The sequence below is a fragment of the Molossus molossus genome, unplaced genomic scaffold (genome assembly GCF_014108415.1).
Source record: "Molossus molossus isolate mMolMol1 unplaced genomic scaffold, mMolMol1.p scaffold_m16_p_7, whole genome shotgun sequence".
Classification (NCBI taxonomy): domain Eukaryota; kingdom Metazoa; phylum Chordata; class Mammalia; order Chiroptera; family Molossidae; genus Molossus; species Molossus molossus.
The window spans coordinates 92,245,802-92,272,581 of NW_023425401.1; the positions used below are offsets into that span (position 1 = coordinate 92,245,802).

Below are 26,780 nucleotides of genomic sequence, written 5' to 3' on the forward strand. Positions count from 1 at the left end.
TTTTTATAGAAGAATGCTAATGAGTGTAGAAGGAATGAGAAAAACAGAAAACCGCCATTAGAACAGTACAAGTAATAATTGCTACTGGCAAGATTCATGTACAAATGATAAAATTAGTGGGTTAAACTTTAAAGAGAAATATGATATATCAAAGTATCTCCCCAAAATATTTATTAGTTACTGTGGTGATTTTACTCTATGTCTACAAATTCTTTGACACTTACCATGTAAGAACTCAAACTATTCTGCTGGAGAGACAATGTCAAGAGACCAGGAAGTCTCTGGAAAGTCATGGAAAGCAAGAGGAGCCCAGCTAAGTCCAACCTTCCAGCCATTCCTATCAGAATGTCAAGCATGTAAACAAAGCCATCTCAGAACCTCCAGACCAGCCCATCCACCAAATGGATGCCTCATGGAGCAGAATTATCTTCATGGAGCCCTGCTTGAATTCATGACCTACAAAGTTATGAGACACAATGAAATGGTTTTTGTCTTGAGTCAGTATGTTTTGAGGTAATATGTTTCACAGTAGAAGATTATGAGAATAGACAAAGACAATCAGATTGTATGTGCATCCTGATGAAAGAAAAGGATACAATGACAACAGGTTCATATCAATCTGTGTCTCATCAAGCCTCTGGATCCAGCTGGCAATTTGCATGAAATACAAAAGAGAGTAGAACTGCATCATAACTACAATCAACAAAATCCAGACCATATGAAACTCAACACATCAAATAGTCCAGATTCCTCAACAAATAAATAATCTGCACAGAGAGAAAGAACCTGCAGATTAAAAGACACTCAAAAGACATTGTAAAAACAAATAGCAAGACCAAAGTACATTATGGAAGAATACCCACTTGGGTGATAAAACCATAAAGATAAACAAAAAAGGGATTACTATGAAAAGATCACGGTTAATTTTAGGGAGAGGAAGCAGTTATGTCAAACAGGGCACAAGGAAGATTTCTGGAGTGGCCTGTGGAGTTCTTTATTTCTTGACTTCGTGTGGCTGTAAGGACACGGTGTACAGTAATTCACAAAGTTACACATTTGTTTTATGTGATTTTCTGTATCTGTTTAAAAACAGAATAAAACAAAACAAACAAACAAACACAAGAAAGCCTTTTAAACTGAACTAGTTAGTATGAAGTCTTTCTCCCACGTGAAATCTGTCAACCCACCAGATCAAGACCGTTGTGAAAAAGTTCACTGATTGTGCAGTACTATGTTGTGCTTTAGTCTGAATGGCAGAAACTAGCAAAATATACCAATGTATCATGCTGGGTCATATATATTTCTGACTTAAACACTTCTATCTCTGTAAAAGGAGATCTCAAAATGAAGGGCAGAACCATAAGTCAAAACAAAACAAAAATACTAATTACTTCTGGAGAACTGATAAACTTGGGGGTAGAGATACAAAGATTTATTTTCCAAGCATCTTTAATGTGTGAATATTTTCCTAAAATATCCTTTTGAATTGCCTTTAAAAATAAAGATGGATTTGAAAAATAAAGAAAAATAAAAATGGATCTGTGTTCCTAATATGAAAAGATCTCCAAAATATACAACTGAAAAACAGATACAGGTACAGATTTTATAAGATTCTTTATATAAAAATTTAAGTTACATTATTTTTTTAGAAAGCGTAGTGAAGTTTGTTTTGTTCTTTTCTTTTGAGAGAGCCAAACATTGATTTGTTGTTCCACTTATTTATGTATTCATTGGTTGATTCTTCTTTAAAATTTCCCCCCCTTTATTGATTTTAGAGAGAAAGGAAGGGAGAGCGGGAGAAGGGGGGACAGAGAGAAACATTGATGAGAGAGAACATTGATTGGCCACCTCCTGCATGCCTCCCACTGGGGATCTGGCCCACAACCTAGGCATGTGCCCTAACCGAGAATAGAACCAGCAACCTCTTGGTGCATGGGTCGATGCTCAACCACTGAGCCAAACTGGCCAGGCCATTGGTTGATTCTTGCACGTGTCTTTACCAGAGACTGAACCCAGAACCGTGGCGTATCAGGACGATGCTCTAACCAACTGAGCTATCCAGCCAGGGCTTAGAAAGTATAGTGAAGCTTTTTAACAGACAGGAATTAGTTTTATACCCTATATGCTCCCTAAACAACCTGAAGCTATGGCTCTAATAGCATTTATTGGGTGTTTCAACTTTGGTTATAACACACTATCTGACATTACACCAATTTTCCAGTCTAAAACAAGTACAAAATATAAATAAAAAAGTTTTCTGAAGACATCAAAACTACCAAGACAGCTAGAACATGAGATCACAAATTCCAGAGATATAGGAAATAGAAGAACAGAGAGTTTAGCCCAATATTTAGCTCCACTTTTCCTCTCAAGGCATTTGCCTATTTGAAAGTGGGAGACAAGAGGCTAAGCAGCTGAGGAGCCTTGGGCAGAAATGAATGAAAGTGAGGATATTACTACTAATTTTACAGAAATAAAAAGGATTAAAAGAAATACTACGAATAGCTACACACCAACAAATTAGATAATATAAATGAAATGCACAAATTCTTAGAAACATACCAAGACTGAATCAAGAAGAAACAGAAAATCTGAATAGACTATACTACTATAACTAATAAAGAAATTAAATCAGTAATCAAAAACCTTCCAACAAAGAAAAGCCCAGGACCAGACAGATTTACTGGTGAATTTTACCAAGCATTTAAAGAAGACATAATACCAATCCTACTCAAACTCTTCCAAGAAAATTGAAGAGGAGGAAACATTTCCTAATTTATTTTACGAGGCCAGCATTACTGTGATATCAAAGCCAAAGATACCATAAGAAAACTATAGACCAGTCAGTATCCCTTATGAATACTGATGCAAAAAACCTCAACAAAATAACAGCAAACCAAATTCAGTATTATATTTATACACCATGACCAAGTTGAATTTATTCATGAAATGCAAGGATAATTCAACAATGTAATTAATACAACACCTTAACAAAATGAAAACAAACAAACATAAATATCTCAACTGATACAGAAAAGGCATTTGACAAAAATTTTTTTTTTTTTTTAAATCCTCACCCAAGGATACTTTAGGACATTTTTCCATTTATCTTCAGATAGGGAGGGAGGGAAGTAGAGAGAGAGACACATCTATTGGTTGCCTCCCACACAACCCCAAACAGGGCTGGGGTCCTTGACTAGAATCAAACCTACGACTCTTACGTCCACGTGCTGACGCTCTAACTGCTGAGCCAAACCAGTCAGGGTGACAAAATTTCTCTTTGATAAGCTCAATAAAATAAAGAAGGAAATTATTCCAACATAATAAAAACCATATGGTCATGCACTGACTGCATAATGACATTTCAATGTTGACAGCATATACATGGTGGTCCCATAAGATTATGACAGAGCTCAAAAATTCTTACCACCTAGTGACATTGTAGCTGTTGTAATGTGGTATATTGCATCATGATGCTAGTGTAAACAAACCTACTGCACTGCTAGTTGTATAAAAGTATAGCACAACCCACAAGGGTGTGGCTCAGTTGGCTGTGTGTGGTCCCATGCACCAAGAGGTCTTAGGTTCAATTCCCGGTCAGGGTACATGCCCAGGTTGCTGGCTCGATCTCCAGTGGGGGGCATGCAGGAGGCAGCCAATCAATGTTTCTCTCTCATCGATGTTTCTCTCTCTCTCTCCCTCTCCCTAAAAAGAAAATCAATAAAAACATTTTTAGCCCTGGCCGGTTTGGCTCAGCGGTTAGAGCGTCGGCCTGCGGTCCCGAGAGACCCGGGTTCGGTTCCCGCTAAGGGCACGTACCTCAGTTGCAGTTTGTCCCCGGCCCTGGTTGGTCATGCGGGTGGCAGCCACTCAATGTGTCCCTTCACATCGATGTTTCTCTCTCTCTCTCTGTTCCTCTCTCTCCCTCCCGCTCCATCTGAACAAAAAAAAAAAATGGAAAAATGTCCTCGGGTGAGGAAAAAAAAAACATTTTTAAAAAGTATAGCACATACAATTATGTACAGTACATAATACTTGATAATGAAAATAAACAACTATGTTACTGGTTATGTTATTTACTACACTACTGTTTAGAGTGTATTCTTTCGACTTACAAAAAAATGTTTGCTGTAAAATAATATGCTGTGTTATGCAGGGACGAGCCTCATACATCTTCTGTTTATCATATCTCTTAACTGTATCATTTTCTCTTGTACCTGATTTAATACCATATTGTTTTATAAACTTAATGTAGCCTAACTATAGTGTTTATAAAGTCCACAGTAGGGTACAGTAATGTCTTAGGCCTTCATATTCACTCACCATTCACTCTCTGACTCACCCATGGCAACTTTTAGTCCTGTAAGCTCCATTCACAGTAAGTGTCCTATATAGGTGTACCATCTTTTAAAATTTTTTTTTTTTTTTTATATATCCTCGCCCGAGGATATTTTTCCATTTTTTGTACAGATAGAATGGGAGGGAGAGAGAGAAAGGGAGAGAGAGTGAGAAATATCGATGTGAAGGGACACATCGAGTGGCTGCCACCCGCACGACCAACCAGGGCCGGGGACAAACTGCAACCGAAGTACGTGCCCTTAGCGGGAACCGAACCCGGGTCTCTCCAGACCGCAGGCCGACGCTCTAACCGCTGAGCCAAACTGGCCAGGGCCATCTTTTAAATCTTTTATACCATATTTTTACTGTACCTTTTCTATGTTTGTTTGTTTGTTTTAAGATTTGAAATTGAGTTTTAGAGAGAGAGGAAGGGAGAGGGAGAGAAACATCAATTGGCTGCCTCCAGAACACCCCCTACCAGGAATCAATACTATGGCATGTGCCACCACCGGGAATCAAACCTACAACCTTTTGGTACATGGGACAACACCCAACCAACTGAGCCACACCAGCCAGGGGTCTATGTTCATTTTTATTATTATTTTATTAAAGTAATACAATATTATATTAGTTTCAGGTGTATAACAGTGATCTTTTATATGTTTAGATATGTGTAGATACACAAATACTCATCATGTGTTACAACTGCCTACGGTTTTCAGTACAGTCACAGGCTGTACAGATTTGTAGCCTAGGAGCAATAGACTATCCCATATAGCCTAGGTGTAGTAGGCTAAACCATCTAGGTTTGTGTAAATGCAATCTATGACGTTAGCACAACAACGAAATCACCTAATGACTAATTTCTCAGACCATATTGTCTTTGGCACATGACTTTATATGAAAACCCACAATAAACATCATACTCAATGGTCAAGGACTGACAGCTTTTCAAACTATAAAATCAAGTACAAGACAAAACTGGATATCCAATTTTGCCACTTCTATTCAACACAGTATTGTTCTATCCAGAACAATTAGGCAGGAAAAAGAAATACAAGGCATTCAAATTGGACAGGAAGCAGTGAATGATGTCTGTTCACATATGACATGTTTTATGTAAAAAGCCCTAAAGATGCCCCCCAAACCTGTTAGAACTAATAAATGAATTTAGCAAAGTTGCAATATACAAAATCAACAACTCCAAACCAATTGTTTTTATACACTAACAATGAACAATCTGAAAAGGAAATTAAGGAAACAACTGCATTTCTAATAGCATCAAAAAGAATAAAATATTCAGGAATAAAGCAAGGAGGCAAAAAGACTTGTAGTACTACACTGAAAACAACGAAACACTGCTGAAAGAAATTAAAGACACCAATAAATGGAAAGATCCTGTGTTCAAGGACTAGAATATTTACTATGGTTGTCAATATTACTTAAAGTGATATACAGATTCAATGTAATCCCTATCAAAATCCCAATGACATTCTTTTGCAGAAACAGAAAATCCATGAGGAATCTCAAGGAACCCCAAATAGCCAAAATGATCTTGAAAAAAAGAACAAATCTGGAGGACTCACATTCCCAATTTCAAAATATATTATAAAACAACAGTAATCAAAACAGTATGGTACTAGCATACAGATAGATATATAGACCACTGGGACAAAACCAAGAGCCTAGAGATACACCCTCACAAATACAGTCAAATGATCCTCAACAGGGGTGCCAAAGCTACACAATGGTGAGAGTCTCTTCAACAAATAGTGTTGGGAAAACTGCATAGTCATATGCAATAGAAAGAAGTTGGACCCACATACAAAAACTAACTCAAAATGAATTAAAGATCTGAAACTATAACTCCCAAAAGAAAACAGAACAGGGGGAACCTCCTGACATTAGATTTGATAATGAATTCGTATATATGACAGACACCAAAAGCATAGGAAACTATAGCAATAGACAGTGGGACTATATCAAACTTTAAAACTTCTACGTAGCAAAGGAAACAATCAATAGAGTTAACAACAACCTACAGAATGTTAGAAAATATTTGTAAACCATCTATTTGATAAGGAGTGAATATTCAGAATATATAATGAACTCCTACAATTCAGCAACAAAAATCCAAATCACCCAGTTTTAAAATGGACAAAGGATTTGAAAAGACATTTCTCTAAAGATGATATTAAAATGGTCAACTAAAGATGCTCAACATCACTAATCATCAAGGAAATGTAAATCAAAACCACAGTTAGATATCACTTCACATCTGTTATGATGGCCACCATAATTTTTTTAAAAAGTATTAGTGAGGATGAGGAGACATTGGAACCCTCTGCACTGTTGGTGGAAATGTAAAATAGTATAGTCACTATGAAAAACAGTATGGAGGTTCTTCAAAACATTAAAAATAGAATTATCATATGATCCAGCAACTCTACTTCTGGGTCTATATTCAAAATAAATGAAAACAGGATCCTGAAAAGATATTAGCACACCTAATATCATCACAGCATTATTCACAATAACCTAAAGTTGAAAATAACTCAAATATTCAGTAACAGATGAATGGATAAACAAAATGTGGTATATACATATAATGAATAGTTATTCAGCATTAAAAAGTAAGGAAGTACCACTATATGCTACAACATCAATAAACCTTGATGTTGTATTAAGTAAAATAAGCCAGAATGAATATTGGCCCTAGGCGGTATGGATCAATGGTTATAGAGTGACGGCCTGCACAACAGTCAAGGGCCCGTACCTGGGTTGCAGGTTCAATCCCTGACCCGGACAGGGCGTATGCGGGTGGCAGCCAATCGATGTGTCTCTCACATCTATGTTTCTCTTTCTCTCTCTCTCTCCCTCCCCCTCCTTCCTCCCTTCCAATCTCTAAAAACCAATGGAAAAAATATCCTCAGTTGAGGATTAACAAAACAAAAAATAAATATTATGTAATTCCAATTATATAAGTTACCTAGAGTAGTCAAATTCATAGAGACAAAGTTAGAATTTTGGTCGCCAAAGGTTGAAGGGAGGGGATATTGAGATTACTGTTTAAAGGGTATGCAATTTCGACTGGAGATGACCTGTGGTGATGGTGGTACAGCAATGTGAATGTACATAATACCACTGAACTGTACACTTTAAAATGGTAAATTTTATGTTACATATATTTTATCACCAAAAAAAAGGAGAGAGAGAGAGAGAGAGCTAGAGAGCAAAACACAGTTTAGAATCTGTCCAAACCCCTTCTTAAAGGAATCTATCTGGTCCTATCATAGAGATCTGAGTGAAGGAAAAAAAATCATTTACAACCTCTTCAACTTTTCATAAGGAGCATACCCAGAATCTATCAAACAAGACCAAGACTAAATGATAACAACAAAAAAGTGGGGGTGTGGGGGGCAGACAACAGAAAATAACCTATCTAAATAATGGAATTATTAGCCCTGGCTGGTATGGGTCAGTGGTTAGAGCGTCAGCCCTTGAACCAAAGGGTCACAGGTTTGATTCGCAATCAAGGTCATATACCTGGGCTACAGGTTGGATCTCCAGCCCCAGCAGGGGTGCGTGCAGGAGGCAATAAATCGGTATGTGTCTCTCACATGATTGTTTCTTTCTGTCGCTCTCCCTACAAAACAATGGAAAAAATATCCTTGGGTAGGGATTAACAATAAAGTTTTTTAAATTAATGGAATTATTAGATGAGGACTAAAATAATTGTGCTGTCTAAACAAAAGTGATAAAATGTAACATCAGCCCTGGCAGGTTTGGTTCAGCGGTTAGAGCGTCGGCCTGCGGTCCGGAGAGACCCGGGTTCTGTTCCCGCTAAGGGCACGTACCTTGGTTGCAGTTTGTCCCCAGCCCTGGTTGGGTCGTGTGGGTGGCAACCACTCGATGTGTCGCTTTCACGTCGATGTTTCTCTCTCTCTCTCTCTTCCTCCCTCCCACTCTATCTGAACAAAATATCGAAAAATGTCCTCAGGTGAGGATAAAAAAAAATAAAATAAAATGTAACATCACCAATGGGACAAACCCATTTGATGTAACTCCTGATGTGAGTCACTGAAAATGACAAATTATCATCCATACAGTATTCTTCAAAATAAAGTTTAACCTGAATGCAATCAGAACAACCAGACAAATCCAAAATAGTGGGACATATTAAAAACAAAGACAAAATGGTCCTGGAATTGTTTTTTAATGTCACTATCATAAAAGAAAAAAAAAAATTCCCTGGAACCAAAGAGACATAGCCACTACAAGCAATGCATTATCCTTGACTGAATCCTGGATCAGGGAAAATAAAAAATTTGTAAAACTAGAAATCTATAACTGAAACAATTAGGAAATTGGAACATAGACTATATATTAGATAATGCCATTATATCAATGTTAAACTTCTTGAAAGTGACAATGATTTTACTTTAGTTTAGAAAAATGTTCATGTTCTTCCAAGATATATATCAAAATTGATTGGCCTACAGCATTATGAGGTCTGAAATTTAATTCCAAAAGGTTAAAAAATATATGCTCAGAGAACAAACAGGGACAGAAAGAAAGAAACAGAAAAAAAAGCAAATAGGGCACTGTCAAATTGAGGAGAAGGGTATTATTACTGTTCACTACACTATTCTTTCAAGTACAAATTTTTCAAAATGAACATTTGGAAAAAAATAAATAGCTGATTAATATATTCAATAAATTAGCCCTGGCCGGTTTGGCTCAGCGGTTAGAGCGTCGACCTGCGGTCCAGAGAGACCCGGGTTCGGTTCCCGCTAAGGGCACGTACCTCGGTTGCAGTTTGTCCCCGGCCCTGGTAGGTCGTGCGGGTGGCAGCCACTCGATGTGTCCCTTTCACGTCGATGTTTCTCTCTTTCTCTCTCTTCCTCTCTCCCTCCCACTCTACCTGAACAAAAAATGGAAAAAATGTCCTCGGGTGAGGATAAAAAAAATAAATAAATAAAAATATATTCAATAAATTAGAAGACAAATGGAGATTTTCCACGAAGAAATGGAATCTATAAAAAAGAATCCAATGAAAATCTAGAACTGGAAAATACAGTAGCTTAAATTAAGAAGCAAATGAAAGGTTTAAACAGCAAATCAGACAACTACTACACTAGAAAATAGGTCAACAGAAAATAAGAATACCAGAGCACAAAGTAAAAAAAGGGATAGAGGATAAAGATGGGAAGAATCCAGGCCCTGGCTGGTATGGCTCAGTTGGTTAGAATGTCATCCCTAATACCAAAAGGCTGCAGGTTTGTTCTTAGTCAGGGCACATACCTAAGTTGTAGGTTCAATCCCTGGTCGGGGCACATACAGAAGGCAAGCAATCAATGTCCTCCCTCACATGGATGTCTATCTGTCTGTCTGTCTCCCTATCTCCCCCCTTCCCTTTTCTCAAAAATCAGTAAGTGTATCCTCAGGTGAGGATTAAAAAAAAAATTGGGAAGAATACAAGTGACATGTGGAACATAATGAAAAAGTCTAACATACATATAACTGAAATTCTAGAAGGAAAAAACAAAAATGGGGCAGAAGCACTATTTAAAGATAATGGCTAAGAAATTTCCAAACTGAGACAAGACACCAAGGCACAGATTTAAGAAGCTCTGCAAACCCTAAGGACAGGAAAACCAAACCTAGGCACACCATAATACACATCTTAATAAATTACTGAGAAAAAAAAAACAGACAAAAAGGAAAATCTTAAAGGTCAGAGGAAAATAGATGTATTATCTTTAGAGAAACAACAATTAAACTGACAGCTGACTTGTTGACATAAACAATGGGAACCAAGCATATTCAAAGTACTGAAAGAAAATAACTGCCGATTAGTTATTTTATACCCAGCAAAAAAATCCTTCCAAAATGCAACAAAATTAAGACATTTTAAGACCAAAAAGAAAAAAAGGAGAGAAGGAAAGAGTTCAGGACAACAGATCCACAAAGAAAAAAAATACTAAAGGATGTTCTTCATGACAAAGGAAAATAATTCTGGATGGAAACATAGGTATCAGGAAGAAATAAAGAATAACAGGAAGGCTAAGTATATAAGTAAATCTCTTACGAACACCGACTACATAAAACAATAAAATATATTATGGAGTTTAAAATATACAAACAAAAATACCTGAGAGGAGTTCTACATCCACCTAAGATGTGGAAAATTGAAAAGAGCACTGCATTCGAGTTAACAATAAAGAAAAGCAAATAAACTACAAAATAACTTTTCTTAAATGCATCACTAGAAAGCAGAGGTCCCAGGACACACTGCCAACAGAAGTCTACCAATGAGGGAAGGGCAAAAAAATTTATCCTGCCCTAGACCTGCCAGATCCAAGGCATAGCATGAATGCCATAGACGAAAACAGAATCACTGAGAAAGTCACACCAATGAGAACAAGATACAGAACATTCCTGTCCCCCAAGCCCCCACACTAACAAACATACTAAACACACAGACTCAAACTTCTGAAAGCTAGAGGTAAGGAAAAATAATCGGAGGCAGGAATCCTTTTACATTACTACCAAGGTAGCCTTGACTCAATTGTAGAACTTTGTATTGTAATTACTTAGGCCTTTGTTCATCTTTTCTAATAGACTGTAAGTTCTTCAAAAGTAAAGAACAAGCTTAATATTCTCAGCAGCTCTCAAATTCTTTGGCCATAGAAGCACTTAAATAAAATGTATATTTAAAAAAAATAAAGTATATATTAAATTATTAAATATGAAGCAAGATGACAAGATACCATCATCTCCTAAGTCTGTAACACATCTTCATTTTCCCAAATGTGAAGCCCAGTCTTTTACCAGGTAGCTCATATACTTAATGGATTGGGGGTCAGCTGTAAGAACAGAATCCAAAACGTTTAGAGAGAGACAAAGGGCAACAGAGAACAAGAAAATCAGTTCTTTACAGATAAAACAAAACAAACAAACAAAAAGGCCCTGAGAGGATAAGACATTTTTCATTTAGAATCTTCATTTGTAGAACTTCACTTGCCTTGCCCAGATGAAGACTTGGTTTTGTTTTGTTTTAAATATATATTTTTTGTTTTAGCAACGAGAAGCAGCTCAGTATTTTCCTATTAAAATCTGAAGATTTAAAAATTTCAGAAAAATTTTAGGTTCAGTGAAGGGAGAGTCTCTTCTGGAAGGAGCTTACTTTAAAATACTACCAGTATTTCTGAAAAAGGAAAAAAGAAAACAGCGCTTAGCCCTAAGCAACTAAATCAAATCTAAAACTTGCATTTTATAATGCTCATTATATTAGTATCTAATTTTAAAATTTTTAAAACTACAGATGGCAGCTATATGAATTTTCTAGGACAATTCTATGAGGAACTGGTCTTAGAAAAAAATTCCCAATTGCTCCTTGTGCAAATGTATCAAGTACAATCAAAGGGAAAGAAGAGCTGTCTTCTCACTTCAGGCATCCCTATTTGTCTCAATGCTTCCTCACTGACTGGTCAAATGTACCTCTCTTTTCAAATATTTGTCTTTTGGAATTAGAACAAAAGATAAGAGTGACCTCTAAAGAAACCTGGCAAACTTGAATATCACAAACTACTAAATAAACTGTCAATGAAAAATTACCTGGGATGATATTGCCAGTATTATATATTAAGGAGTCATAATTTATTACTTTAAATTCCAGGACAGTTTAAGAATTGTTGGCATCCCAAAATAGATAATCTTGTTTTGGTCACTGAATCATAAAGAAAATTCCACCAAATCCTGATACCCCAGGCACTACATACAATACTCACTGTTCTTCCCCTCTGCTAAGCTGCAGAAAGAAGGAAGAGAAGGAAGAAAGGAGAAGGGTTTCTTTACAAGGAGAGAATAAAGCACTTACACTTTATAGGACTTTCTAGCCACAGATGCCAGGTGCTACCCACTGAAATCCAGGCTTGGACTAAGCTCCACATTTCTGAAAGGACCATCTCAACCGAAGCCTGGGGCTCAGAGTCAGCAGGAGGAAGCTGCAGCTCCCACTAACAGCACATTTCAAAGAGGCTGCAACAAGAGAACATTTTCCATTTAAGCATCTAATTCCAATCTTCCATTTCACAAAGCAGTAGCAGACAGGCCTTTATATCAATTTTTTTCAAAAGATATTTCCATGACTATGTGATGAATATGAAGCAGGCTATGGAACAGCAATCCTTTCACTAACATATTCTAAGTCTTTTATTATTCTTCACAGTAAATCCTAAAAGTAGTTGCCCCCTTTTCCTTTAATGGTGCACTGCTGCTCCAAGACTCACTTGTATGCCAACAGTTCTAAAACTGCCAAATCTACGGAAATCACTGAGCAGGCCCTCAACAATGCAAGCACACACCCAGATAGGAGCCCCTAACAATTCATTAGCTGCCAAGAATTAGAAGCAGATTAGGGCTGCTAGTTAATCCTATACAAAAACTCCTCAAATTAAGCAGAATTACTTACTTAAAACACTTCACTAAAGACAGAAGATCCCTGGCAAACAGAAAATGAGGTTCTGAAAATACAAATATTTTGATAAGATTTGAAAAATAACAAAAAAGTGCCAGGTTGTTGTACTTTTTAAAGCATTTCAATTAGTAAATAATGTATTTATTAAATAAACTCTCAAAGATTTATAGTTTGAGAGGTGAGAGGGAACTAGGTCAGAGCACAGAGTGAAAAGAACTCTTGGAAAAAAACACAACTGGCCTCTCTTACCTCATGCTTAGGACTTTCCTGAATCTCAAACAAGCAGCATCTGGCCTCTGTGTACCCCATATCTCTTGCTAAGTGGCCCCAGGTTACACTAGTGGCAGCCCCACCTTGGTTCGCAGCTTGGCCTCTCCTGGGCAGCTCCAATCCCAGAACAAATAGCAGCCATCTACAGATCTGTCCCAGGTGGCCCCAGGCAGGGCACAGGCAATGGCTGACGTTGCACCTCCCAGCAGGCCCCAAAGCCAGTGCACCCAGTGGACAGCTTCAGACCACACCAGTTTACAACCCTACCACCTCCACAAGCCACACACTCAAGGGGCAGACTCAGTGAGCACCAAAGCCTCACTGAAGCAAGTTCTGTTCCAAAGGGTCCACAACTGCACAGCAGTTCCTCCACTGTAGTCACAGCTGCTCCTTGCAGCACATTGGCCTGGGGGGAGAATCAATCCCCCCAGTGATGCCAACAGCAATCAAGGCTCAACTACAACAGGACAGTGCACACAGCCCACATAGGAGCACACTTGGAGCACCCAGCTTGGGTGACTGGGAAGGCTGTATCTCTGGGACCTATAGGGCACCTATTACACAAGGCCACTATACCAAGTGCAGGAGATGCAGCAGCTCTACCTAATACACAGAAACAAACACAGGGATGCAGCCAAAATACAGAGACAAAGAAACAGGTCCCAAATAAAAGAACAAGATAAATCTGCAGAACTAAACAAAATGGAGGCAAGCAAACTACCAGGTACAGAGTTCAAAACAATGGTTATAAGGATACTCAAGGAACTTACTGATAACTTCCAACAGCATAAAGGAAGACATAGAAACCATTAAAAACAAACAAACAAACAAACAAACAAACAAAAAACAGTCAGAAATGAAGGATACATTAACTAAATGAAGAACAATTTACAGGGACTCAATAGCAGTGTAGATGGTGCTGAGAATCAAATGAGAAATTTGGAATTTAAGAAAGCAAAAACCACCCAACCAGAATAGCAAAAAAGATACAGGAATCCAAAACAATGAAGATAATGTAAGGAGCCTCTGGGACAACTTCAAGTGTACCAACATTAGCATCACGGGTGTGCCAGAGGGAGAAGAGAGAAAGCAAGAAACTGAAAACCTATTTGACAAAATAGTGACAGAAAACTTCTCTTACCTGGTGAAGGAAATAGACATACAAGTCAGGAAGTGCAGAGTCCCAAACAAGATGAACCGAAAGAGGCCCACACCAAGACACATCATAATTAACATGCAAAAGATTAAAGACAAAGAGAATTTTAAAAGCAGCCAGAAAGCAGTTAGTTACCTACAAGGGAGCTCCCATAAGACTGTCAGCTGCTTTCTCAACAGAAACTTTGCAGGCCAGAAAGAAGAGGCAAGAAAAGCAAGGACTTACTACTACCACGATTACTCTACCCAGCACACCTATCATTTAGAATTAAAGGATATGAAGCGCTTCCCAGACAAGAAAAAGCTGAAGTAAATCACCATCAAACCAGTATTACAAAATATGTTAAAGGGTTGTCTTTAAGAAGGGGGCGGGGGGGGGGGGCGGATTAGTAACATGAACAATGAAAATGGCAATAAATACACATCTATCAACAAGTGAATCTAAAAATTAAAATAAATGAACAAGCAGAACAGAAACAGACTCAAAGATACAGAGAACAGTTTGGTGGTTGTCAGATAGGAGGGTGGTTGGGGATGGGATAAAAAAGGTGAAGGGATTAAGAATTACAAATTGGTTGTCAGAATAGTGATAGAGGTGTAAAGTATAGCACAAGGAATAGAGTCAATAGTATTCTACTATGTATGGTATCAGATGGGTGTTAGATTTATTGGGATGATCACTTAATAGGTTATGCAATGTCTAATCACTGGGCTGTACACCTGAAACTAATATAATATTGTATGTCAACTACAACTAAAAACAAGGAATGATTTCAAAATAAAAATAAAAAGCTCAGTAAAAAACATTTCAGACATGTGACCTGAGGTAACAATGTGGTATAGAAAATAAAAATTTCCGGAGAGGAAAATGGCAGCAGAGTGAATAGAAGCTACACAGACGATCTCCCAGGACCAAACAAGAATTACAACTAAAATGAAGACAAATCTTCGGAAAAAAGCAACAGAAAAGCAGCAGGACAGGACGATATAACCAGGGACACCAGTGGGATCTGTGGAGGCATGAGAAGGTGGCGGGCTGGGAGCCCACAGACAGCAGTGGTCTTAGCTGTGAGCAGTGCCCTCGGAGATAAAGAGCTAAGCTTGCTCCACAGCTCAGAGGGCTGGAACAGAGCACTGGTTTGGCTACAGCCACTCACCGGGGGCTCTGGCAGAGGGAGGGCAGAAAGGACTGGAACGCTGTGGGGACACCCGGGATTTGGAGGGCACTCAGAGTTTTTGCTGAGTCACGACCACAAAGGACAGTGGCCAGTTTGCTCCTTCCCAGAGCTGTGGGGAAAAGCAGCAGCCCCTCCCTTGAGTATTCAGCCTTTTACAGGCGAGGCAAAGAAATGCAAATTGAGGCTCATTAACAACCAGCATCTGTCCCACCCTATGGAAATCCTATTATGCAGAACACCAGGGCTACATTCCAAGGCCCTGAGTAACTGAGACTACTGGACTCTAGGCAAAAAGCTAGAGGATAACTGAACCTTTCCTGGGCTTGCAAATCTACCCAGGAAAGTAAGACTTGACAGTGCCGTTTAACGTGGGCCCACCCAGGCTCATCCAAACCCAGCAGAGGGAGCCACAAACAGCAGAACACCAACACCCACAGGGAAAATCTGGCAGGCTCCAAAACACACAGATAGCCAAAATGGTGAAACAAAGAAACAAATCCCAAATGAAAGAACAAGAGAACTCTATTGAAGATGAGCTAAATGAAATGCAGTTAAGCAAATTATCAGAGGTAGAGTCCAGAGCCATGATCTTGAGGAAGCTCAACAGCATGAATAAGGACATCGGCACCACTAGTAAAGATACAGAAACATTGAAACCCAACCAAATGGAAATGAAGAATGACAGAGCAGAAATAAAGAACATGTAGGAAGGACTAATCAGCAGAGTAGAGGAAGCTGAGGACCCAATCAGTGAATTAGAAGGGTAGAAAAAAAAATCAAGCAATCAGAAAACCAAAAGAAAAAAACAATTAAGAAACAAGATAGCTTAAGAGAACTGTGGGGCAACTGGAAACGTAATGACGTTTGCATCATAGGAGTCCCCAAAGAGGAAGAAAATGGGCAAGGGTTAGAGAATATATTTGAAAAAATAGTAATAGAAAACTTTCTAACTTGGTGAAGGAAGAAGGCATTCAAGTTCAAGAAGCACAGAGAGCCCCAAGTAAGAAGAACCCAAAGAGGCCCACACCAAGACACATAATAATGAAAATGCCAAACATTAAAGACAAAGAGAGAATCCTAAAGGCAGCAAGAGATAAACAACAGGTTACCAACAAAGGAATCCCCATAAGGCTCTCAGCTGATTTCTCAACAGAAACACTACAAGCCAGAAGGGAATGGCATGAAGTAATCAAGGTCATGAAAAACAAGGATCAGAATCCATGACTACTCTATCCAGCAAGGCTATCATTCAAAATAGAAGGTCAAATAAGGAGCTTCCCAGACAAAAAAAAAAAGGCTAAGGGAACATATTAGCACCAAACCAGCACCGCAAGATATGCTAAAAGGACTGCTGTTAATTAGTAGAAGAAATAGGAAGAAAAATAGAACCACACTAAACAAAAATGGCAATAAATAAATACATAGCGATAATCACCTTAAATGTAAATAGTTTGAATGCTCCGATAAAAAGACACAGTAGCTGACTGGATAAGAAAACATGACTCACATATATGTTGTTTACAAGAGACCTACCACACAACAAAAGACTCACATAGGTTGAAAGTGAAGGGATGGAATGATATATCAAATAAGGGGTTAATTTCCAATATATAGAGAGTGCTCATACAACTCAACAAAAGGAAGACAAAGAACCCAATTAAAAAATGGCCCTGGCCGGTTTGGCTCAGCGGTTAGAGCGTTGGCCTGCGGTCCGGAGAGACCCAGGTTCGGTTACCGCTAAGGGCACGTACTTCGGTTGCAGTTTGTCCCCGGCCCTGGTTGGTCGTGTGGGTGGCAGCCACTCGATGTGTCCCTTTCACGTCAACGTTTCTCTCTCTCTCTCTCTCTCTCTCCCTCCCTCCCTTCCTCCCTCCCACTCTATCTGTACAAAAATTGGGAAAATGTCCTCGAGCGAGGATAAAAAAAAAAAAAAAAAATGGGCAGAGGAGCTGAATAGACACCTCTCCAAACAGGACATACAAATGGCCAAGAGACATATGAAAAAATGCTCAACATCACTAATCATCAAAGAGATGCAAATTAAAACTACAATGAGGTATCACCTCACACCTGTCAGAATGGCCACCATCAATAAATCATCAAACAATAAGTGTTGGTGAGGGTGTGGAGAAAAGGGGACTCTAATACACTGCTGGTGGGAATGCAGAGTGGTGCAGCCACTGTGGAAAACAATATGGTGTTACCTCAAAAAATTAAAAATTGAACTTCCATTTGATCCAGTGATCCCGCTTCTAGGAATATACCAGGAAGAATATATGTACCCCCATGTTCATAGCAGCACTGTTTACAATAGCTAAGATCTGGAAACAGCCCAAGTGTCCATCAGTAGAAGAATGGATAAAAAAGCAGTGGTACATATACACGATGGAGTACTATGCAGCTGTAAGAAAGAAAGATCTCCTATCCTTTGAGACGACATGGAGGGACCTGGAAAGTATTATCCTAAGTGAAATAAGCCAAGCAGAAAAAGACAAATACCACATGATCTCACCTATATACGGAATATAATGAACATAACAGTCTGAGGAACATGGTAGATCCAGAAACATGGAAGTAGGGCCAGACTGACATCCCTCAGAAGAGGGGGTGGGGGGATGGAAAGAGATAAACCACAGAATTTATATGCATGTATGCATAACCAATGGACATGGACAACAAAGCTGGGGATGGGGCGGGGGTGGGGTGGTGAGGAGGGTGTCAATGGGGTAAAAAAAGGAGAAACATCTGTAACAAAAATAAATAAATAGCCCTGGCCGGTTTGGCTCAGCGGTTAGAGCATCAGCCTGCGGTCCAGAGAGACCCGGGTTCGGTTCCCTCTAAGGGCGCGTACCTCGGTTGCAGTTTGTCCCCGGCCCTGGTTGATCATGCAGGTGGCAGCCACTCGATGTGTTCCTTTCACATCGATGTTCCTCTCTCTCCCTCCCACTCTACCTGAACAAAAAATGGAAAAATGTCCTCGGGTGAGGATAAAAAAAAAAAATTAAGATGCCTAGGAATAAACTTAACCAAAGAAATAAAGGACCTATTTGCAGAAAACTACAGGACATAGAAAAAAGAAGTAGAAGAAGACATAAAAAAGTGGAAGGACATACCTTGTTCATGGGTTGGAAGAATTAACATCATTAAAATGTCCACACTACCCAAAGCAATCTATAGATTCAATGCAATCCCCACCAAAATACCAACAACATACTTCACAGAACTAGAACAAATACTTCAAAAGTTCATATGGAACCAAAAAAGACACCGAATAGCCACAGCAATCTTGAAAAAGAAGGACAAAGTAGGCAGGATCATAATACCGGATATCAGGTTATACTACAAAGCTACTGTAATCAAAACGGCCTGGTACTGGCACAAGAACAGGCATATAGATCAATGGAATAGAACAGAGAACCAAGAAATGGACCCAAACATTATGGTCAATTAATATTTGACAAAGGTGGCAAGAGCATACAATGGAGTAAAAACAGCTTCTGCAATAAACGGTGTTGGGAAAATTGGACAGCTACATGCAAAAAAATGAAACTAGACCATCAACTTACACCATACACAAGAATAAACTCAAAATGGATAAAAGACTTAAATGTGACTCATGAATCCATAAAAATCCTAGAAGAAAATGTAGGCAACAAAATTTCGGACATCATACGCACAGAATTTTCACTGATACAACACCTAAGGCAACAAAAACAAAGGAGAAAATGAACACATGGGACTACATCAAACTCAAAAGCTTCGGCTCAGCAAAAGAAACCACCGCCAAAATGGAAAGGCAACCCACTCTATGGGAAAGCATAATTGCCAATGATACATCAGATAAGAGGTTAATGTCCAAAATATACAGAGTGCTCATACAGCTCAACAAAAGGAAGACAAAGAACCCAATTAAAAAATGGGCAGAGGAACTAAATAGACAACTCTCCAAACAGGATATACAAAGGCTAAGAGACATATGAAGAAATGCTCAACATCACTAATCATCAGAGAAATGCAAATTAAAACAACAATGAGGTATCACCTCACACTTGTTAGAATGGCCGCCATTAACAAATCATCAAACAACAAGTGTTGGCGAGGCTGTGGAGAAAAGGGGCCTCTAGCACACTGTTGGTGGGAATGCAGACTGGTGCAGCCACTGTGGAAAACAATATGGTGTTACCTCAAAAAATTGAAAATTGAATTGCCATTTGACCCAGTGATCCCACTTCTAGGAATATACCCTAAGAAGCCTAAAACACCAATCAGAAATAATATATGTAGTACCCCCATGTTCATAGCAGCACTATTTATAATAGCTAAGATCTGGAAACAGCCCAAATGTCCATTAGTGGAAGAATGGATAAAAAAGCTGTGGTACATATACACAATAGAGTACTATGCAGCTATAAGAAAGAAAGAGCTCTTATCCTTTGAGACGATATTGAGGGACCTGGAAAGTACGTATTATCCTAAGTGAAACAAGCCAAACAGAGAAAAACAAGTATCATATGATCTCACTTATTTGTGGAATATAATGAACATCACAGTCTGAAAAACAGGATAGTCCCAGAGACGTGGAAATAGGGTACAGACTGGCAATCCCCAGAAGAGGGGGTGGGGGAGAGATAAACTGCAGAACTTACATGCATGTATGCATGACCAATGTATATGGACAACAAAGCTGGGGACAGGGTGGGGAGGGACGGGGAGGAGGGTGTCAATGGGGGGAAAAGGAGAAACATCTGTAACAATAATTTTTAAAAAATTTTCCTAAAAAAGAAAAAAGTTATTTTCATGAGACAGGCAAAGAAAGAACAAGTCTAATGTACCTGAAATAGAGAATATAATTTTTTTAAGTCAGTCAACTATCAAGTTTTTGTATCTAGATCTTTATGAGAATTTTACAAACTGCTAGGTCTGTCACAAGTTACTTTCTTGTGGTTTTCTCAGACAGCAGGGAGAGCAAATGACTTAAAGAAATATTTTTAAAAATATACGTTACGGGGCTCAAAAGATAACTGTCACTACCTAAAAACTGTATTTTTCAAAATACTTTGTTTTGCAAGATGGTCTGAAATACAGAAAGCATGATGAAATACACTTAGCTAATACCTTCACACAGCAGTGATGAGTAAACAAACCCTACCTCCAAAAGCAGAGTATAAACAAAAACAACCATAAAGCCACTAGCAAGATCCACTGAATATCCTTGTGTATACATATATAACTTTTCTAGAAGCAAAAAAGTTTAGCCAATTTACATTTCCACAGCCATCATAACTAAAAAATTAAAAGGGAGATATTATTTCCCTTATTAGAGGGAAGAGATTCCTGGCTACAAACAATTCTTTAAAACACTATAAGCTATTGAAATTCCAAGACAAATACGCAAACACTTTTCAAGTTAACTTTGGAAGACCATAGTGTCCATATACATTGTTCTATCTCGAACTCAAAGAAAGGAATCAAGACTAAATGACAGCACTGCACATTGCTGAAATTCCAGTGTTTCTGGAACAAGCATTTTCAAACAATCCTATGTCAAATGAATTTTGGCTCAAATTTGTGCCTGTCAGTCACACATAATATGGTACAGACAAATCTTGCCAAAAATTTTCCATGACAAGGTAAAGATTTTGTATCCAAACTTAGTCACCATTATATGTGAATATGAACCTCAAGAATGCCCCTAAAAATATAAATAAATTTAGGTCCATAAAATCAACTTGGGCTGGAAATGACAGAAGCATGCATTCCTTGGTAATAGCTTCACTCTAGGCCTTATAATTATACTAGGAAGCCCTGCTTTAAAAAGTAGAAAATGTCATGCTTGAAATCATTTCATTTAAAGCAAATGAGTAGTCCAAGTGAGGGCTTCCTGAAAGCCAAAAATAAAGAGAATGTATTTCCTTTAATAGCCGGTCTCTATTGCTGCCTATCTGAACAATTTTATAACTCTCATTAACCAGAGAAATGAGAATATTATTAAGACCTATTCAGCATGTTAACACCATGCTGAAGATTCAAGTTTTTCAATCTTATAGAAATGTGAAATAACTAGCATAAAGCATCATAAAAAATGCATTGAAGTGTTAAAAAAAACTCTGAATGCTTATGTACAAATATGTATATTTCAAATCTAGTTCAAGTACATATATTTTGCTTTGGAGCTATCTGTTTAAATGGTGTTACATTATGACTGAGATAGAAATCAAGGAAACAATGAACACAGAAAAGAATTGTGCTATGGACTTGAAAAAAATAGTAAGTAAAAACCTTAATGTAAACTGCTTAGAAAATTTCCTAGCAAAAGAAAAAAATATATATGTTTCATAGTATTTTTATTTTGGGAACTCTACCAGAAAGAAGAAAATTTAGTCAGTACCTTTAGGTTCTGCTGCCCTGGCTGCTGTGGGTCAGTGGTTAGAACATTGGCCCGGGCACCAAAGAGTCACAAGTTTGATTCCCCACCAAGGGCACGTACCTGTCCCCTAACTCGGTTTCAGTCTAGGCACATGCAGGAGGTAATCAATTGATGTGTCTCTCTCACATCTCTCTCCCGCTCTCAAAATCAATGGAGCCCTGGCCAATCCATGTGTCTCTCTCACATGGATGTTTGTTTCTTTGTCTCTCTCTCTCTCTTCCACTCTATCTAAAAACCAACTGAAAAATATCCCCTGGTGAGGATTTAAAAAAAAAGGTTCTGCATACCAAACATTACAAAAGTATCCCCTTTAGCAGGACTGTAAACTTACAATTGAGAAATAAAACTTCTCTTTGGGGTTTCACCTGTATAGCAGTAAAAGACTCTGGTAATATTTCAGTACCACGGTACAAACTAGGGAAATACAGGAGAGGTAATCTGAGCAATCTCATCGTCCTATGAATTAAATGTTTTAAAATTCAACAGAGCTTAAAATTCCATAAAATCTGGAAAACAGTATGGCAGTTCTGCAAAAAAGCAAACAAACATAGAATTACCATATGATCAAGCAATTCCCCTTTTGGATATCCTCAAAAGAATTGAAAGCAGGGACTCCAACATATTTTTATGAACTCATGTCTGTAGCAGCATTATTCAAAATAGTCAAAAGGTAGAAGCAACCCAAGTGTTCATCAACAGATGAATGGATAAACAAAATGTGGTATGTACATTACTATTCAGCCTTAAAAAGGTAAAATTCCAGCCTGGCCAGTGTGGCTCAGTGGACTGGCATTGTCCTATCGAATGACAGGTCCCCATTTGATTCCCGGTCAGGATATATGCCCAGCTTGCGGGCTCGATCCCCAGTGGGGGACGGGCAGGAAGCAGCTAATCAATGTATCTCTCTCACATCAAAGATTTTACCTCTCCCCCTAAAAAAAAATAATAATAAAAACATTTTAAAAAAGGAATAAAATTCTGACACATAATACACCATAGATGAACCCTGAGGATATTATGCTAAGTGAAATAAGCCAGTCACAAAAGGACAAATAAAATATGATTCCACTTATATGAGGTACCTAGTCAAATTCATAAAGACAGAAAACATAAGGGTGATTGCTAGGGGCTGGTCATAGGGAGAAATGTGAGTTAACTGTGTTTAAAGGGTACAGAGTTTCAGTTTTACAAGATGAAAGAAGTTCTGGAGATGGACGGTGGTGATGGTTGCACAACACTGTGAATATACTTCCAAGACACTGAACTGTATACTTCAAATGGTTTAAAACCGTATATTTTGCCTGGCCAGTGTGGCGCAATGGTTGAGTGAAGACCCGTGCACCAAGAGGTTGCCGGTTCAATTCCCAGTCAGGGCACCTGCCCAGGTATTGGGCCGGGTCCCCAATGGGGGGCATGCAGGAGGTGGCCAGTCGATGTTCTCTCTCATTGATGTTTCTCTCTCTCTCTCTCTCTCTCTGTGAAATCAATTTAAAACAAAAACTGTACATTTTACGCAATTTTAAAAAGAATGAATTCCTGCCCTGACCAGAGTGGCTCAGTGGCTAGAGTGTTGGCCCAAGCACCAAAGAGTCATGGACTCAATTCCTGGTCAAAGGCATGTAACTGGATTGCAGGTTCAATTCCCAGCCCCGTCTTGGGCACGTGCAGAGGCAACCAGTGGATGTATCCCTCTCATGTTGATGTTTCTCTCTCTCTCTCCCTCCATCTGAAGACAAAATAGAAAAATATCCTCGGGTGAGGATTTAAAAAAAAAAAAGAATACAAACAAAATATGTGTTAATCGACTGTTTGCTATTGGTTAAGGCTTTTGATCAACAGGCTAATAGTAGCTAAGTTTTTGGGGAATCAAATTATACGCAGATTTTCAACTATACCCCAACACCCACATTATTCAAGGGTCAACTGTGCTCATATGTTCAATAAATTAACTGAACCATAGAAGTTTTGGAATATTTTCTATAAGGCTTTGCTTTCAAAAGCATGTTATGTTTTAAGGGTCACCTGACTGGAGGATGAGAGCATAAGCATAAAAAAAGCCTAGATTTTCCAATAAATCAAACCAATGACTGCAATTGCTGGAGAAAAATTGAAGACCCTATGTTTTAGAACTAGGTTAAAGAATCAAGAAATTCCAAAGAGGAAAATTACTAGGGCAAAAGTTTGAATCTGATACTCCATGACCCATGACATTCCTGATATATAGAAGCAAATTCCCAAGGATATGATTAACCAAACATGACAATAACAACTTGCACAATATGATTTCATTTGATTTATGCTTTTTATCATTCCTTTACGGTTTCTAAACTGAACTATAATTACCTCTAAACCAGAGATTTATCTCTGTAAAAGTAGTCTCATAGTCTCCTCCATAAATCTAAACTACAAACTTAGAACAAATGAGTAGCATAATCATTAGCCAATATAAAATGAGAGCCTTGCCCTGGCCGGTGTGGCTCAGTTGGTTGAGCGTCATCCTGTGCACCAAAAGATTGCCAATTCAATTTCTGGTCAGAGCATATGCTGGGGTTGCAACTCCATCCCCAGTACAGGGATAGGGGTGCAGGAGGCAGCCAATCTATGTTGCGATCTGTGTTGCGTTCTCACACGGATGTTTCTCTCTCTCTCTCCCTTAAAAAAAAAAAAAATCAATATTCTTAAAAAAAAAAAGATGGTCTTTCTTTCCATGGCTTCCAACATTGTCTATTAATTTTGGTTACTGGGGGTGGACAAAGGAAACTACTAGGTGTTCAGAACAGTCCACTGTTAGATAAGCTTCCTTTAAGATCCTTTTCAAAATAATTTCTTTCTTTTAAAATACTTTGAAGATATTAGTGATATCTGCCTATCACATAAAATCATAGCTGTAGGTAGTTACCAAGAATTTTGGTGGAATGAAAGTTTAGAGTAATGAATATAGATTCGTTAGAAAATGGCTGTTTTATATAAATATTAGTGAAAGAGAGAAGATGCTAATTCACAGTATGGGCTAACCTATATCCAAATTACACCTTTATATCAAATCTATTGTCACCAGGTCATTAGAACTACACTAAATGACTCTAAGGATTAGTCAAGTGTGGGGTGGAGGGAAGAAAGGATAATGGTTTTTCAAACTGTGTATTCTTCAAAGTGGTTTTTAAACAAACAAGCAAAATCTGTTCCTTACCAGTTTCAAATTCAGAATTAAAACACTATTCTTGTTACTACACTAAAACAGACTTTTGGTTAAAAATGTCACTTAATGACTACTTCAAGAAAGCCTTAGAGTCAAAAAGTTCCTCTCCCTTTCTGTATCCCAAGTCTTTCAAAGTATAAAAAGAGGGCAATATAAAACTTATCTCATGAAAAAACTGAAAACATCAACACAGGAAGAGAATAATATTTTTTATTTTCAATTACCCAGAGATATGGTCGAGAGTAGCAGCAAAAATAAATGAAATTATAGATAAAAGAAATCACCCTTTGGAGTTGCCTACAAGTTATTCATTCAACAAATGGGGTGGGCAAAAGTAGGTTTACAGTTGTGAGTATATGAGAGTTCATTTCTGTATAATAATCATGACCTGAATGTCTTTTCCATATCAACAACGGTAAACCTACAATTGCCCACCGTGTATTTTTTTTCTTTATTAATTTTAGAGAGAGAGGAAAGGAGAGGGAGAGGGAGAGAGAGAGAGAGAAACATCAAAGAAAGAGAACATCAACTGGTTGCCTCCATCCCCCCACTGGGAATTTGGCCCACAACCTGGGCATGTGCCCTGGAATCAAACCAATGACCTCTTGGTGCATAGGTCAACACTCAACCACTGAGCTACACTGGTTGGGCGCCCACCCCATATTTGTAAGAACCTGTGTGTCAGGCAACTTGATCATTTCTTTCATAATAACCATGCTTTATTACTTCAACTATGGGTATCCGATTATATACATAAACAAATAAAAGTACTCTACAGTTGCCCTGACCAGATAGCTCAGTTGGTTAGAGTATAGTCCTGATCCACCAAGGTTGCAGGTTTGATCCCCAGTCAGGGCACAGATAAGATTCAACCAAGGAATGCATACATAAATGAAACAATAAATTGATAGGTTTTCTCTCTCTCTCTCTCTCTCTCTCTCTCTCTCTCTCTCTCCAAATCAATCAGTAAATAAATTTAAAAGGATACTACAGTCTACTAGGAGACAAATTTTCAAAAAAGTAAAAAAAAAAAAAAGCAATGTAATAAAGTTCCCTAGATGATCATTATGGACAGAAATGACTTACAGTTGAAAAGGATCAATTAACTTCAGGAGAAAGTGAATTTAGGCTGGGCTTTGAAAAAATGGCTTAGTTTCTTCATTTAAAGAAAGCACTGGAAAAGAGTAATAATAAAAGCACAGAGGTAAGTAAGAAAGAATCAAAGAGATCACAAGATTGGCAAAGGTGGCATCTCCCCACCCCCAAACCATCTGCTTACTATGGGAGATACTACAGCTGTTTGAATGCTGGTGGGAAGGACCCTGTAAAGAAAGAGGGAGTCTGCCCAGCTGGTGTGGCTCACTGGTTGAGACCCATGCACCAAGAGGTCGCCAGCATGATCCCTGACCAGGTTGTGGGCCTGATACCCAGTGGGGGGGATGCAGGAGGTGGCCAATCGATGTTCTCTCTCATCAATTTTTCTAACTCTCTCTCCTCCCTTCCACTTTCTCTAAAACTCAATAAAGAAAAAAAAATTAAATAAAAAAGAAAGAGGGAGTCTGAAGATGCAAGTGATACACAGGATAACCAAAAGGTCAAGGTTCCTGAGAATTCAGAAAATAAAATGCAGAGCACCTATATCAGATAGTGACCTAGGCCCCAAGGCTAAGGTGACTAGATTCCATTCTTATGTAGGCCTCTAGGCTAAGGCAACTAAATAATTCCATTTTT

General features: G+C 38.4%; 1 protein-coding gene across 12 annotated transcripts in view; it reads right to left on the reverse strand.

Annotated features, from left to right (window-relative positions):
* Positions 1-26,780, reverse strand: part of TNPO3 (transportin 3) — a 106,662-nt gene that overhangs the window by 74,572 nt on the left and 5,310 nt on the right. For 8 of the 12 annotated variants that reach the window (XR_004957408.1, XM_036247582.1, XM_036247577.1 and 5 more), the window contains exon 1: positions 225-456. The exons of 2 other annotated variants lie outside the window; for them this stretch is intronic. Coding sequence is in view for 7 of the 10 variants with exons in the window: in XM_036247582.1 (XP_036103475.1) it covers positions 225-356 (132 nt within the window). In the remaining 3 variants the exon portion in view is untranslated. Of the gene's footprint in view, positions 1-224; positions 457-12,220; positions 12,382-26,780 lie in introns of those variants that run through there. 2 more of the 12 variants (XM_036247587.1, XM_036247590.1) reach the window with 1 other exon arrangement.